Below are 13772 nucleotides of genomic sequence, written 5' to 3'. Positions count from 1 at the left end.
CTCGCGGAGCGTAACGTCCCAGCTTTGTCTACGTGTAACTTAGCTCATTTTTGTTATGTAAGCGCTCGTTTACTATGCATCTAGGCCCATTAGAACTCCGCGGCAGCGTCTTCAAAACCGACGCGTAGTGGAAAGACGCGCTCTACGCTCAGGGTCGCCCGCGCGTGCGAGAGTCAAGGAACTTCGAAACTCGCGTTTTCTCACTAGCTTAATTCGAACTCCGCGATGAAAAAGCGAAAAAAGTTCCAAGTTCATGCAACGCAAAGGACCCAATCATTGAAATAAAAAAAAATAATAGTATATAAAAATAAAGAAAAACAGAAAATTCGCGCATGCTGATATAAAAAAATGTAAGCAATAGAATTGAAAAGTCACATCTAAAATAGCCAAAATATTAGTTTATAGAAAAGAGATACCGTGTTACATTATTACATGGATGTTTGCAATAGAACGATAAATTCGTTTGATCAATTACTTATCTTCTTGAATAAAGACTACATATCCAGCTAATCCGGATGTAGCTTCAGAACCGGAAAGATTCGAAGATGCGAGAACCGTTAGACTATAATAGCTATATGTTATTTCCTGAAATATAATTGTGAAATAGGGGCAATTCCGAAGATATAATTATACGCGCGAGTGAAAGCTTCGGTGATTAGTTGAAATTAAAACGGCACCTTTAATCTCCAATAACGGCAGGATCGATTAGCGTACCGTGCGAGCGTAATGAAATTTTATTACCGTTTAAAGACAATAGGCCGTAAAATGGCATCCGACATTGGCCAATTGCAATTTTCATTGCAAAACTACATCTCGATCGTTTAACGCCAAGGAAACCGACGCGTTGAGATTTTACACGCCCTTTTCGACACGCTCGCGACGCAAGAAAATTGTTTTCCAGGTCCTTGACATGCGTGCACGCGCGAGACAACTTGTATTTCGCGCTTTGCCAAACAAGAAGAATTTCATCTTGTCGTAGCATTGTAACAAGTTAAATTTTCACTTTCTTCTTCTTAATGATGGCGCTTTTTCGAATGAGATAATCCAGGCTTTTTTTGCTAAGATAACATCAGTTTTTTTAAAAATAAAATTAACCATTATATAATTATACAAAATCAAAGGTGACGGATGGAGATTGCAGAAAAAAGGTTTGTAAACTTGTTTTCTTTATATTAAAAATGATAATTGTCATAATTTATATTATATATATATATATATATATATATATATATATATATTTTTTTTTATCTTTATTTTTTGACACTATAATACTTTTTGTCAAATATTTAAAATGATAAGTCTTCGTGTGATAGCAATTAGATATGTATATAAATTCAACTATTGATTGCATCATTGGCATTGACATTTGGAAATCCTTTGATGGGAATGATAAGACGTTGCAACGAAGTTTTTCTTTCTCCAATTTAAATTTGTATATACGATATCGTGGATGATCTACACAAGCGCGAGAAGGGTACACAATTCAAGTTTTGCAATATTACGAACATCACGATCTGCTCCGTTCGTCGGTGTGTTAATTAAATGCAGGCGTGAAATTGCAAAGCGAGGGAAAAAAAGAGGAGAGAGATTCGCGTGCGCGCTGATCCTGTGAGCGAGCACGAGCTCCTTTGAGCGTGCAAGCGTCACACATAGAAGCGAGTAGGAGAAGAGGACGAGGAAGAAGAGCGGTAGGCACACAAGCGGAGGAAGCAGAAGAAGCGATCATAACTCCGGGTTCTCCGCTGTATAAGACAATGATACAGTTACACGATGCTCTCAGTTGTGAACCAATCGTAAGAGGTACGGAACAGAGCTCGTACGTGAAAGTATAATGAACCGCGGCAAGGACGATACGCTAATTACATGCCCGCGGCTCGGAATAATTAAATAGACAAACGCTCGTTGACACCACCGGAAGGGTCGCTCGTAAATCGGCGCGAAATATTGATCAAGGTAGTGAGCAGAGACGAACGTCTAACAGTGATAAAACAGAAGAATCTTTCCTGTGCAACAAAGATTATTTTTGTGCGACATGACGTGTGCATCGAGTTTTCTTGAAAAAACAATTTATTACACGATTGGGAATTGTTGACGATTACGTTCGCTAATCGTGCGAGTCTATCTTTTAAACGGACATTTTTTTCAGGGACGTCTTGTGTGAATGAATCGTAATTCATAGATCGTGAATAGAATGAGACGTGAGACAACGGTTAGAAAGTAATAAAGCATTTTAATTAAGAGAAGAGAATAAGTGAAGATTAATTGAAACATAAACATTACCAACCAAGAGTAAACAAAAGTAATCATGTCATAATAACACGCGCGAGAATAGTGAGAACAATTTTTATCAAAACTAAAAAAGAAATAGGAGCAGGAAATTGTACAATATAAGCATCATGTGTGAAGTGAAATGGAATGAATATTTTTAGAGCATGAAGAATCTTTTAGCAGCAATGGAACACCATCAACGCGGATTCCTTATTTTCATTATTTGTTTTTTGCGATCCTGTCAAGTATCACATTCCAGCGGTCTTACAATTGATAATCAGCTTGTAATCATTGCAAATGGTGAGTGACAACGGTTGATCGCCACAATATAAGAATATTATAATTAAACGTGATAATTACATAACGCAGATTGCTATACAAGAGTGGCTATTGGATTTAAATTACCGGACATGAACATCTTCTCCAGCGTCGCGGTTGACAGCATTTCAGAATGCGAGGATGAGTGTTCGAAGAGAAGAAATTCCTGCAACGCGTTTGCTTTCGGGTATATGATAAATGCAGACAATTTAAACCTCACAATATAAGAAAAATTAAATTATTAAAATATATAATAAAAATAAAATTACATATATTATAAAAATAATATATATATTCCTCTCTGAAAATGTTTTTCTATTATATATATAGGATTGGTATCAAAGGTAACGGGACATGTGAGTTGAGTAGACAAATACCAAAACCCGAAGAACTGCATACTCACGCCGATTATGATGTCTACGTGAGAAGTCAACGTTCGCTACATTGCGAACCAGATCGCCTCTACAAGATGAGAAGCGGCGACATTGGACGGGAAAGAGGAAACGAGACAAAGTCAATCATGATATTCGGAAGCGGCCTTTCGGATCCCACAATACCAAGTATCCTATCATCTTCAAGGTACAATTATTCGATTATTAATTTCAAAACAATCCCGTCATTAACATTTCTATTGTTTGCTCTTATCTCTCAATCGTGAGATAGATATTTCTAATGGAAATAAGGAAAATGTTTATATTCTACGCTATAAAAAATACGCTGTGCACATCCAGAGAAGTTTCAATGTACGACTTTATTAATATGTTTTTTATATAGCACTTTTAGATTGTCAAAATATACATATATAGTAATATATATTTATATTTTAAAAAAGACTTCAAAATAAATAGCTTGATCGATCATAATTTAGAATCAGATTTTCTCTTGATTTTTATTCATTTTAAATCAGCTACAGAATTTTACTAACATAATTATTATGACATGACTTTGTGTGACTTTCACACCTGAAGAATCATGGGAAGCACGATGCAGAGCATCGCCAATGATCCTTCGCACCAGCCAGGACACGTGCGTTTCTTCGACGACGAACGCCGAATCTCCGATATTCTTAAAAACAGAAATCAGATGCCGTCAACCAGCAATTCTTTTGGAATCAACAATATGGAGATCGATAATGATCTCTCGATATATCCGAACCGGAAATCGACGTTCGGTCAACAAATACATTCCGATGCGCATTACGGCCGCCCAGATTTTGGCCGACCATCCTTTCGAAATCCTTTCGCCAATATAAACTATCTAAATTTTGAATCAAACTCAGATAATCTTCGCTCATATAAACCTCTCACCGTTCACAAAGGGCTCTTCGAAGTTTTTTCGAGGCCCATCTTCGTCTACGACGAAGGATCGAAGAATAAATCTCCGGCAGATTTCAAATTCTGGATCGATCATGTTTCAATGAAAGATCAAAACAAATTTACAAATCATCATCAAAATCAAGGATTTTTTAATAAGAATCATGGGATTATCACGCGACTGAAGCAGAACGAGTTGGTCACAGGAAGTGATGATATCAATAAAATGTCCCGTCCGACTGTCACTAATTCTTACAATTTCGAGACTGGTGAGGCAAAAATTTCAACTGGAAGATTCAAGGACACTTCTGACATCCGGAATCCGGGATCGTGGATATTTCGCGACTTTGGTACAAGGATCATCGATAAATGTAAGTAGTCCAATTAGCGCTAATCATCCATTTTTCTATCAAGAGACAAACTACTGTTTTTCTGTTCCTTTTACAAATGCCATTCGAATTAATAATCTGCGCGTGTAATGTGTAAGCTGCGGATGCAATTCTTTAGCACCTAGAGAAACGGAAACGCGAATCTCTGTCTTTAACGAGGCGTATACGAAAAGAGGCACAAATCTTCGGCCGGTTGTCGCTGCGCTTACTTCGCGTATGATGCATATGTGAGACGCAACCTCATTCTTTTTACGTGGCAATCATAAGATTGCATTAAATGTGCTAGCACCGTGTTCCGCAAGCTGATTATTACTCTCTTACGTAAAACATTGACATCAAGTACGACATTGTTTCGTTATTTAATTAATTTTCCCTTTACATGGAGTTGCTGTATTTAAGATTTTCATATCTTATCGTAAATGTAATATCATCACTATTAAATGATGTCTGCTTTCTTTTACGCAATGACTTTGCAAGTATTCTAGATATGTATTTCAACAAATTGATAACACAATTCAACAAAAATGCCTCTTTTTTCGAATTCGACAATAACATTAATCTATTTTTATAGTGCTTTTAACGATGATAAATAGTTTTTAATGTTTAGTTAAAGGTTTTTTTAGATCGTTGAATTTAATATTAATATTGACGAATTCAAATTGTATACATAAATTTTTGCACGTATATACATTAAACTTTTACGAAAATCCAAATTTTTTATTTTGACATTTATATTATTATAATTTTATTAATTCATTTTAAATTTTTTTCAATGATCTAATTTGTAATAAAATCCTATGAATATTTTATTAACTATAGTAAATACAAAAAATTCCTTTTTAGAGCTGAAAATGTTAATAATATACTTAATTTTGATTGAAATTAAACTTATTTAACACATCTCATCTTAGTTATTAATATGACAAAAATATTAAATACATTATGACAAATAATATGACAAATACATTAAAATTTCTTACTATGTAATGGAGCAATTTGAAATCTAGAATCGTCTACAATGTCAAAAAAAGTTATGGAAAATGATTAGTCTTATTCTTGTTGAGCTGTATAATACGTCATCGTGATATTTCATTGAAAACAAAGATAATAGATGATAAAATTCGAAAAATTCTATCATGCAATATGGATTAATTGTTAAGTTTGTTGTTCTGTGCTATCAATTGGCTCAATTACTTGGTCGCTACAGTCAGTCGGCACTTTATCGAGTCACGTTCATCTGCAAACTGCTGATTGACAAATGCAAACGGCATTGACACAGATTTTAAACCGTATGCGAATTAGCTCGTTGCGTCCGTTGACTTCCGGCGTTAGCCACCGCTTAGCTTTCGCGCATCTTTCTAATTACAGTGCAACCGAATAACCACAGTATTCTCTTCACGGATTATTAGAAAATAAAATAATAAAAATTCAAATTTTTTTTTATGACAATAGTTTATATAACAAATTATATAAAAGAAAAATTGTCTAATAGGAATTTGGAAATCAGCTATTTTCTTGTGCAGAGTTTATTGCCCGAACAATGACCAGCTACAGGAAGCTCAATGACTTTTCACGATTGTGCCACCGCGGAACAGAAATGACAAATTGCACAAGAAAGAAAAAATGTCGAGACGTTACAGGACGCCTGACGTCCGGTTCGCGTGATCTATGAGCGTAAGACGCTTTTACTTTCGACAGTCCCTTTTATTCATGCCTACGCTTCAAATTGCGCGTAATCTGTCTACTGCTTTGATCAGGAATTGTTGCAATCGATCGGACGCGCCGTCGATTGCGACAATTTATAGACGTTTATTTTTAAATTGCTTTTCGAACAACCGTAAAGTTTGATATAACGGCTGTATGAAGATTGCAATAATTATATTTAGCTGACTGAATCGCGGAAGTATACGGTTTTACTGAAGCTATAGTGCCGCATTTAGAGCTAGGCTGGCTGAAATAATTGAGATAATTGTGACCCTGGCGAATCTCGAAGGACAACATATCCCTTCTAAAATGATGTCACTTCTCTTTGTTATTTCTTGGCACAAAAGTTTTTTTAACGACAGAAAAATGCAAATGGTTCCGGCAGTTGGTTTCCGAATAGAAATCTGACAATGAATAAAATAATCTCTTATATATCTTGCTTGATAATAGATGCCAAAAAAATTAGTAAAAAAATCAATAAAATATAAACGACTTGAAAATATACATGTATGTGTATAGTTCCCTCTCTCTTTAAATTATAAATCGATTAAATGTCAGTTAAATCCAAGGAATAATAATAATATGAATAAAGAGCGAATCAAGCATCATACAATGTACACTGCAGAGTCATGTCTCGATTAAAGATTTACATCCTGCAATTACTAAAAAACGATGCAACCTGACGTCGCGTGAATCAATTCCACATAATGATACGTAAAGTACCGAATGACGCCGCTCGGCAAAAGAATGAAGCGCTCGCGTGTCCATGAGCAAAGAAAAATAATAGTAAGTGGAATCATTAATGATCATGTAACGCGCTGAAATCCCTCCCCCGACGTGTGAGCACGGTTCCTCCCACTATCCTCGCGGAAACGTTCACTTTTCTATAAAACGATGCGAGCCTGTAATTTCTCCGTTACTTTTTGCGCGATTTTCAGTTTGCGTCATTTTTCGTGCGAACGTGAACGGAGCACGAATTCGGGGAGTGTAAATTCGAAGGCGAAATATTTTCTCAGAAGATAACAAAATGGCCCCGCCTTGTCGCGATTTGTGGTATATCGCCGAAATAAATCGCGGCTCGAAGGAAAACTCAAAACGTTGAGAAAACGCCGCGATCACGAATGATACATTCATTCGCGATTCGTCGATCGAACGCGAATAGAATCATGTCGACACGATGGTTGTGGACTTTCGTGTTAGCCGTAATCATTCGGCGAGTCACTTCGGACTCGATCATTATAGTGGAGGACGAGTGCTCGCGTAAGTCTCGCAAAAAAAAAAAAAAAAAAAAATTATACCTGTAGAAAGTGTATTGAATTTTCCTTTTACTACAGCATGCTACAGAAAACTGTTATCCGGCAAGAAGAGCTTGGAACTGCATGTCAGACGCGCCGTCGAGTGCGAAAACATCGAAGATTGCCATCGCGCCTGTGACTATGAGAAGTTTTTCGTTTGCGAGGGTTTTAATTATAGGTAATTTTTCCCTTGAGTATAAGAATTTAAAAAAATTAATTTATAATTCACTTATAAGTATGAATTTTTATTATACACTAATTTCTGTTATTAAAAAGAAATTAACGAAATTATAACTCTTCGGAATAACATAGTTATTTTCTGATGATAGAATCCTCTCGATAAATTTTGATTATAATTTTTAATTATATTAAATATCCACATCTAAGTAAATTCTTATCACAAGATAAAAATAAACTGCATAACAGTTGACAACAATTATTCACGCTTGAGATTTTTCAATGATTTGTTATTTTTACATATATATGCGTATATATGTATATATGTAGGGTACTTGTCATCAAATGTACACGCAAAATACAATACGTACATATGCATGACCCATCGTGCGATTGCATCACGGACAATTTGATCGCGCCATAATCTGTGACACGCTTCTCCGTTGAGAGGAACTATCACGCACGTGCGTCGGGAAAGTTCTTTTTTTCCAGCATTCAATTAACACACATTCAAAAAAATCGTTATAGCTAATAATAATAAATGATTCTAATTAATGAATTTGTTTATTGTTAAATAATTTTATGCAAAAAAGACGCATGGGACATGGAACGAGAGGGATGTGCGAGATGACATCGGTGCCTTATTCTCGTATGGACTTCCATCGAGACTTTACATCGGATCCTCAATGTGATTATTACGAGAAAGACCCAAATTGCGTGGCAAACGCGCCCGGAACACGACCATCCTACTGGAATCAACCCTCTAGACCTAGTCAATCTTATGGCCCACCTTACGGCTCTCCTAATGAAAGACCAGATACAAGGTATGCAAGAAATAAAAATTTATCTGTCGATGAAACATTTTATCTTATGTTATTACATCGAACAGCATAAGCATTTTCAGTTTTTAAGAAATGCAATTGTTGATAAACTCATTTCCATGAAAAGAAACGCTAACGTCAAAATAAAGTTAATCTCAATTTTAATCTACACGCAAATCTAACGCAAGACCTTACGCCCCGGATCGACGTCCCTTAGAGGAAGTTCCGCGACCTTTGGATTACGATCGACGGCCCTTACAAGAAATTCCGCGACCTTTGGATTATGATCGACGTCCATTAAACGAGATTCCGCGGCCGTTCGATTACGGAGATCATCGACGGCCGCCGATCTACGGGCCTCCTCATCACGGACAGTACGATACGTTTGATCGGAGAAATTATTTCAACAGTCAAGGCCAGACTGAATATTCAGGAACAAGATCGGAAGATTCATTCGGCTATCGATATCGATCTAGACGACCTACTGACGACGATTTTTACAACAGAAACCTACCCTGGTCGCGGTATCCGAAGTATCCAAATAGACGAATCGAGCATGGACCCACTCATGACATAGGTAATATTTCAAGTGTCCAGATATAAATATGAAGATCATCTCTTTGCAAAGAAAAACTATATTGCATGTGTTCACATATATGTATATGTGACGTAGGTACAAATGAAATCGGACCATACTTGCCGGATCATCGGAAGGATCCGACTCGCGACTGGGGTACTTATGGCACTGTTTACGGCGGCTCTTATGGCTACGACACGAATTACGTGGGAAAGTCCGACGTATCGACACACTATCCGAAACCACAGCCTAAACTGCCGCCTTCGTCGCCGCCATCGCGTCCTTACGAGAACGACCACTTTTACGGTGATTTTTATAATTATGGCGGTGCATTCGGATATGGCGATAATTACATACCGGCCAATCAAGATCCGCTTTACGGCTATACCGGAAAGACCGAAGAGTGCTCCGTTCGAGCCGGTGCGGGATTTAAACTTAGCAGAGGAGTCGTTCGAAAGACTTATCTAACGTCAAATTTAGACCAGTGCGAGAGTCTGTGCCTTAACGAGAAGAGTTACATTTGCATGAGCTTCAGTTACAGGTACATTTTAATAATTCTAAATCACATATAATTGCTTTGAGTTATATGTATAAAATTTAATATTAATTACTAAATGTTAATTTTGGACAATTAGATACAATGTAGCACCTACGGATCCTACGGATAATTGTCTTCTTAGCGACGTTTCGTATAAAGATCTGAATTTTTACATCGACCTCGAACCAGATCGTGATTACGATATTTATGCCATAATCGCTAATTCAAGAACCTGCGGCATAAGAAAAGAACAGAGTCCACATCCTCCGGATGGTATACATATACATGATTTAATTGAAAAAGAATTCGACTGTTAATTATAATCTTAAAATGTATAATGATATATTAATTTGATATAAAAATAACTTGCAATAAGTATTTTTTTTTCTTTCCTAAATTTTGATTAGCTAATAAATAAAGCTGACTTTCAGCAGATAATGCAATTTATTGTCCCGAGCGTTTCACTACTGCCCCGATTGCGTTACCATACGTTATGCGTTCCGCTTTGTATTTCCGGTAACAACTACAATAAAATTGACAGGCAACTATAAGTCGTCTGTCTCTGTCTCTCTCTCTCTCTTTCTTTCTCGCGTGTTTTATTCAATAGGATTCGCGACAGTCACGAAGAGTTTCCTTTTTTTTATAAAACTTTTATAGAATGTTTTTGGAGAGTCAGAAGCGGATTTGGAATGCCGACGGACGTCGTTAGAAAATCGATAATAGTCAACAATCTAGGAGAATGTCAGGCGGCATGCACGTTAGCACAAGACTTTACATGCAGAAGTTTCGCGTTCAAGTAAGGCTTCGCTTTATTTTTTATTTTAATAATTTTTTATGCAAAAATCGATAGCGACGAAAATAATTACTTATATATTATAGCGTGTCATCCTCTAATTTATATTGTGAAATATTTCAGATATGGATTAGAACAAGACCGATCCGATAGTCCAGCTAATTGTTACTTAAGTGATTGGCCGTCGCAGGATATCAACCCTGCTCAGATGCCGGATATGGACGGCGCGGAGTTGTATGAAAAAGGGAGTTTCGGCAGGGGATGCGAACCGTATGTCGTACCATTTTTTAACACGGGGCAATTCAATAGCAAGCAATCTCCGCAAGGTGCAGATGAAGGTACGCGAAAAAGATAGATCTACTTATTGATTATAAAAAAAATACATATTTTAATATTATAACTAAATATAACTGTATTTTAAATTTTCGTGAATAAATTTTTCAGTTTGTTATTCCGGATATACCAAGCCATGCAAATTGACACCTTATGCCGTGCTTTTGGCAACGTACGTAAATTCGGAACAAGACTGTCGACAGAAATGCTCGATGATGAGAGAAACTGAGTCTATTCCCTGCATGTCTTACAGTTACAAGTACGTGTATAAAGAAGCTCCTATTTGATTTTAATTTAACCGAATAATGTATGTAAAATTCATATATATAATTATCATTTATAATAAAATTAAAATTAAATTAAATTAAACGACAATTAAATAAAAATCAATAGTAAGAAGCGATATCTTTCTATCATAAAGAATTTTGAATATGAATAATGCCAGTTAATTTTACTTTTTATTAATGTGCACTAATTTCTTTCGATTTCTAGGCTCACTACGCACGGCACAGAAGAGAATTGTTTACTTAGTGACGTACCTATAAGAGACTTGCGACCAGGTCTGGATTACATCTACGACAATAATCACGTCTTATACACATGGAAAGATCTCGATCCTTATTGCGTGATCACCGGCTATTCCGTCGATGAAGGCGCACAAAGCCCTTTAAAACCGCTACTTCCAGGCCCTGCGCGACCCGACTTTACTCAAGGAGGTGATTATCCGAATGTGAGACCTGATGATATGTATCTGGACCCTAGACCTCTCCTTAAACCAGGAAGTTATCCTCACGGCACGAGACCGTTCGATCCTGATAAACCTGATCCTATCAGACCGCATCGTCCTGGCGGTGGATATGGTGATAAGTTTGAATTTGGTATTCCTGGTATTCGTCCTCCCGGTGGATACGGATCTCTTTATCGTAAGTATAAACAACTAAAAATATTATTCACAGTCTTGCATAAAATTTGATTTAATTTTTGTCTTTCGAATTAGCAAACGAACTTTCGACTTTCCGCCATTACACGGTAAACGGCTATCCGTGCAAGAAGGGTACGAAGTGCGAGAAAAACAAAATTGCCGGATTCTGGACCTGTGAGCCCGAAGGAAGCGAATATGGTAACTGGGACTATTGCTGTGCACCGACTCATCCTTGCGGTTTTTCGCAAGGATACCAATATCCATGGTATATATATTATTATTTATTATAATTTTATATTAAAATTTATTTTAAATTTTATAATTTTTCGAGCACAAAACTAAACCATATATTATTAATGCTCTTTTTATAAATTATTTAACAATAGTAATTTCAATAAAACTCACCAATTCCGGCATATTCTATGTTTACAAGAATATGTAAACAAGAAATCTACTCACTTCCGGCAGATTGCGTGCTTGTGGTAACTTCTTCCTATGTCCATGTGCTTCTGTAAACAAGAAAAAAATTGTTACAAATAAATAAATAATTCTTTACAATTTATTACAATTAATTATATATTAGGTGCTACGTGGGATCGTCGGAGGAGCAATGGCGCCCTTGCAGCGAGAAATATTATCCCTACCTGCCGAGTCCGCGACCGATTCGGCCGATGATCGCAAGCAATGATCGCCACGACGATCGTCCTGGTTATCGATACGATCCCGGTTACAGCAGGCACTGGCCGATCACGTATCTGCACGGGGAATCGCCGCCAAATTGCACGGATTCACTCGCGTCTGCCGACAACAGTGAAGGTCATCGTTCGAACGAGACAACCGCAACCCCCCCAATCGTGATGTCGAGTAGTCCCACGGTCAAGGTTGACGAAAACGGTACCGCGATCGCGAATAGAGTGCGTCGACGACGGCTACGGGTGCGTACGATCGCCAACGATCGCCACGGGATCTTCTCGCAAAAGATCGGTGCCCTGATCGTAACGAACGACGCGACGAAAAATCGCGTAAACCACACGAGCTACGAGCGCGCCGCGAAAATTGAACGAGTTTCGAAACCGACGAGTACTGTCGCGTCGATCGCAGCGAGTATCGCGCCGCTTGCGCCGGCGAACGCAAGTGAACGCGCGAAATTTGAAACCATGAAGAATAGCGACGGAATAATCCGAGTGCCTCTGATCACGCCAAATAATTCACTGCCAGTGGCGAGAGCCTAGATATTCGTAGCAAATATTTATATATGGTTCCGTCAACAAAAAATACTTCAATTATTAATATCGAGACTTGATGTTATTTGAAATTTGAAGATCGAACGAAATTCGATCGTGTCAAAAGAGATATTTCAGGATACAATGTGTATTTATTTGAGGAAAATATCTAGAATTTCCACTTATATTTTATAATCTTATAATAAGTTATGATTACGTTAATTTTGTAAATACATCTAGATAGAAAAAAAGATCCTAAGTTTATATATAAAATTAATTTTATATATAAAATTAATTTTCAATAATAGTATATAAATATCGATATTCTGTACTTAAATTCGAGGCGTCGCTATTAAAATCAATAAGACTTTGCAACATGCTTAATTGCGTTTGATTTTTAGCAGATAAAGCTAATGATTACACATATATATTAATACATTTTAAAAAAGTTACGTAATCTCATAATATAGCGACCAATATTATCAAACTGTAATAGATTTCAATCATAAAACTGCAATATCCTAATAGCGTCATATCGCAATTTATTTATAATACCTCGTATCATAATTTATTCACAATTGCAATGAACTTTATTTTAATATATGAGAATTAATTGTAAAAAACTTATACAATAAAAATTATTGTGTTATTCATTAGATTATTTTCAAAAATTTTGCTAAGAAATTGATCAAAATATCGCACATTATTATAGGTCTGTTCTTTTTAGTTGAACTGATTGCATTAGTTCTGAAAAGAACAGATCTGTTATCTAATTACAAATATTATCTACATGATTACTTACTCCTACGTGAAGCTACTGTTTACAATATAATGAGAGTAAGAAAGATAGTCTCAATGACTATTATTAGCTAGCGTTTTTTAGAGTCTTGAAAAGAAAACTCGTATCAACTCAAACTTCAATGCCGCAATTTTTTTTAAATCTTAGAAACTTTTCTAGAATATAAAAAAAAATATTAATATATAACGTCTTTAAATTTTTCTTGATTTCTTTTAATTTCTGACAGTATTTCAATTAGAAAAATATAAAAATCAAATTGCTCAATGTTCCAAATAGCTCTTAATTCATCACTGAGAAATCTC

General features: G+C 36.3%; 1 protein-coding gene across 2 annotated transcripts; it reads left to right on the top strand.

Moving 5' to 3' along the window:
* The first annotated feature begins 1743 nt into the window (after window positions 1–1743).
* LOC140676455 (uncharacterized) lies at window positions 1744–13244 on the top strand. Of its 2 annotated transcripts, XM_072911525.1 has the most exons (15): window positions 1744–2568; window positions 2638–2773; window positions 2917–3165; window positions 3555–4270; window positions 7327–7465; window positions 8058–8288; window positions 8474–8862; window positions 8959–9403; window positions 9498–9673; window positions 10058–10196; window positions 10317–10531; window positions 10638–10785; window positions 11019–11449; window positions 11524–11713; window positions 12032–13244. In XM_072911525.1, exons 1-15 carry the CDS (start codon window positions 2433–2435, stop codon window positions 12678–12680), a joined length of 4389 nt encoding a protein of 1462 aa, XP_072767626.1. In that variant the 5' UTR covers window positions 1744–2432; the 3' UTR covers window positions 12681–13244. The 2 variants fall into 2 exon arrangements, with proteins under 2 accessions (XP_072767626.1, XP_072767627.1); XM_072911526.1 differs by lacking the exons at window positions 1744–2568; window positions 2638–2773; window positions 2917–3165; window positions 3555–4270 and adding an exon at window positions 6541–7252 and having other exon boundaries at window positions 12032–13236.
* The last annotated feature ends 528 nt before the right edge of the window (window positions 13245–13772 follow it).

The sequence above is a fragment of the Anoplolepis gracilipes genome, chromosome 2 (assembly GCF_047496725.1).
Source record: "Anoplolepis gracilipes chromosome 2, ASM4749672v1, whole genome shotgun sequence".
NCBI classification, from domain to species: Eukaryota; Metazoa; Arthropoda; class Insecta; order Hymenoptera; family Formicidae; genus Anoplolepis; species Anoplolepis gracilipes.
This window is presented reverse-complemented; position numbering and strand designations above follow the sequence as displayed.

Excerpts from the sequence above, each read along its gene's own strand:
- LOC140676455 (XM_072911525.1), top strand. The coding sequence starts at position 2,433 with ATGAAGAATCTTTTAGCAGCAATGGAACACCATCAACGCGGATTCCTT. Across the intron at positions 2,569-2,637 it reads GCTTGTAATCATTGCAAATG|ATTGCTATACAAGAGTGGCT; the intron begins GTGAGTGACAAC and ends TACATAACGCAG. Across the intron at positions 7,466-8,057 it reads TGCGAGGGTTTTAATTATAG|ACGCATGGGACATGGAACGA; the intron begins GTAATTTTTCCC and ends TATGCAAAAAAG.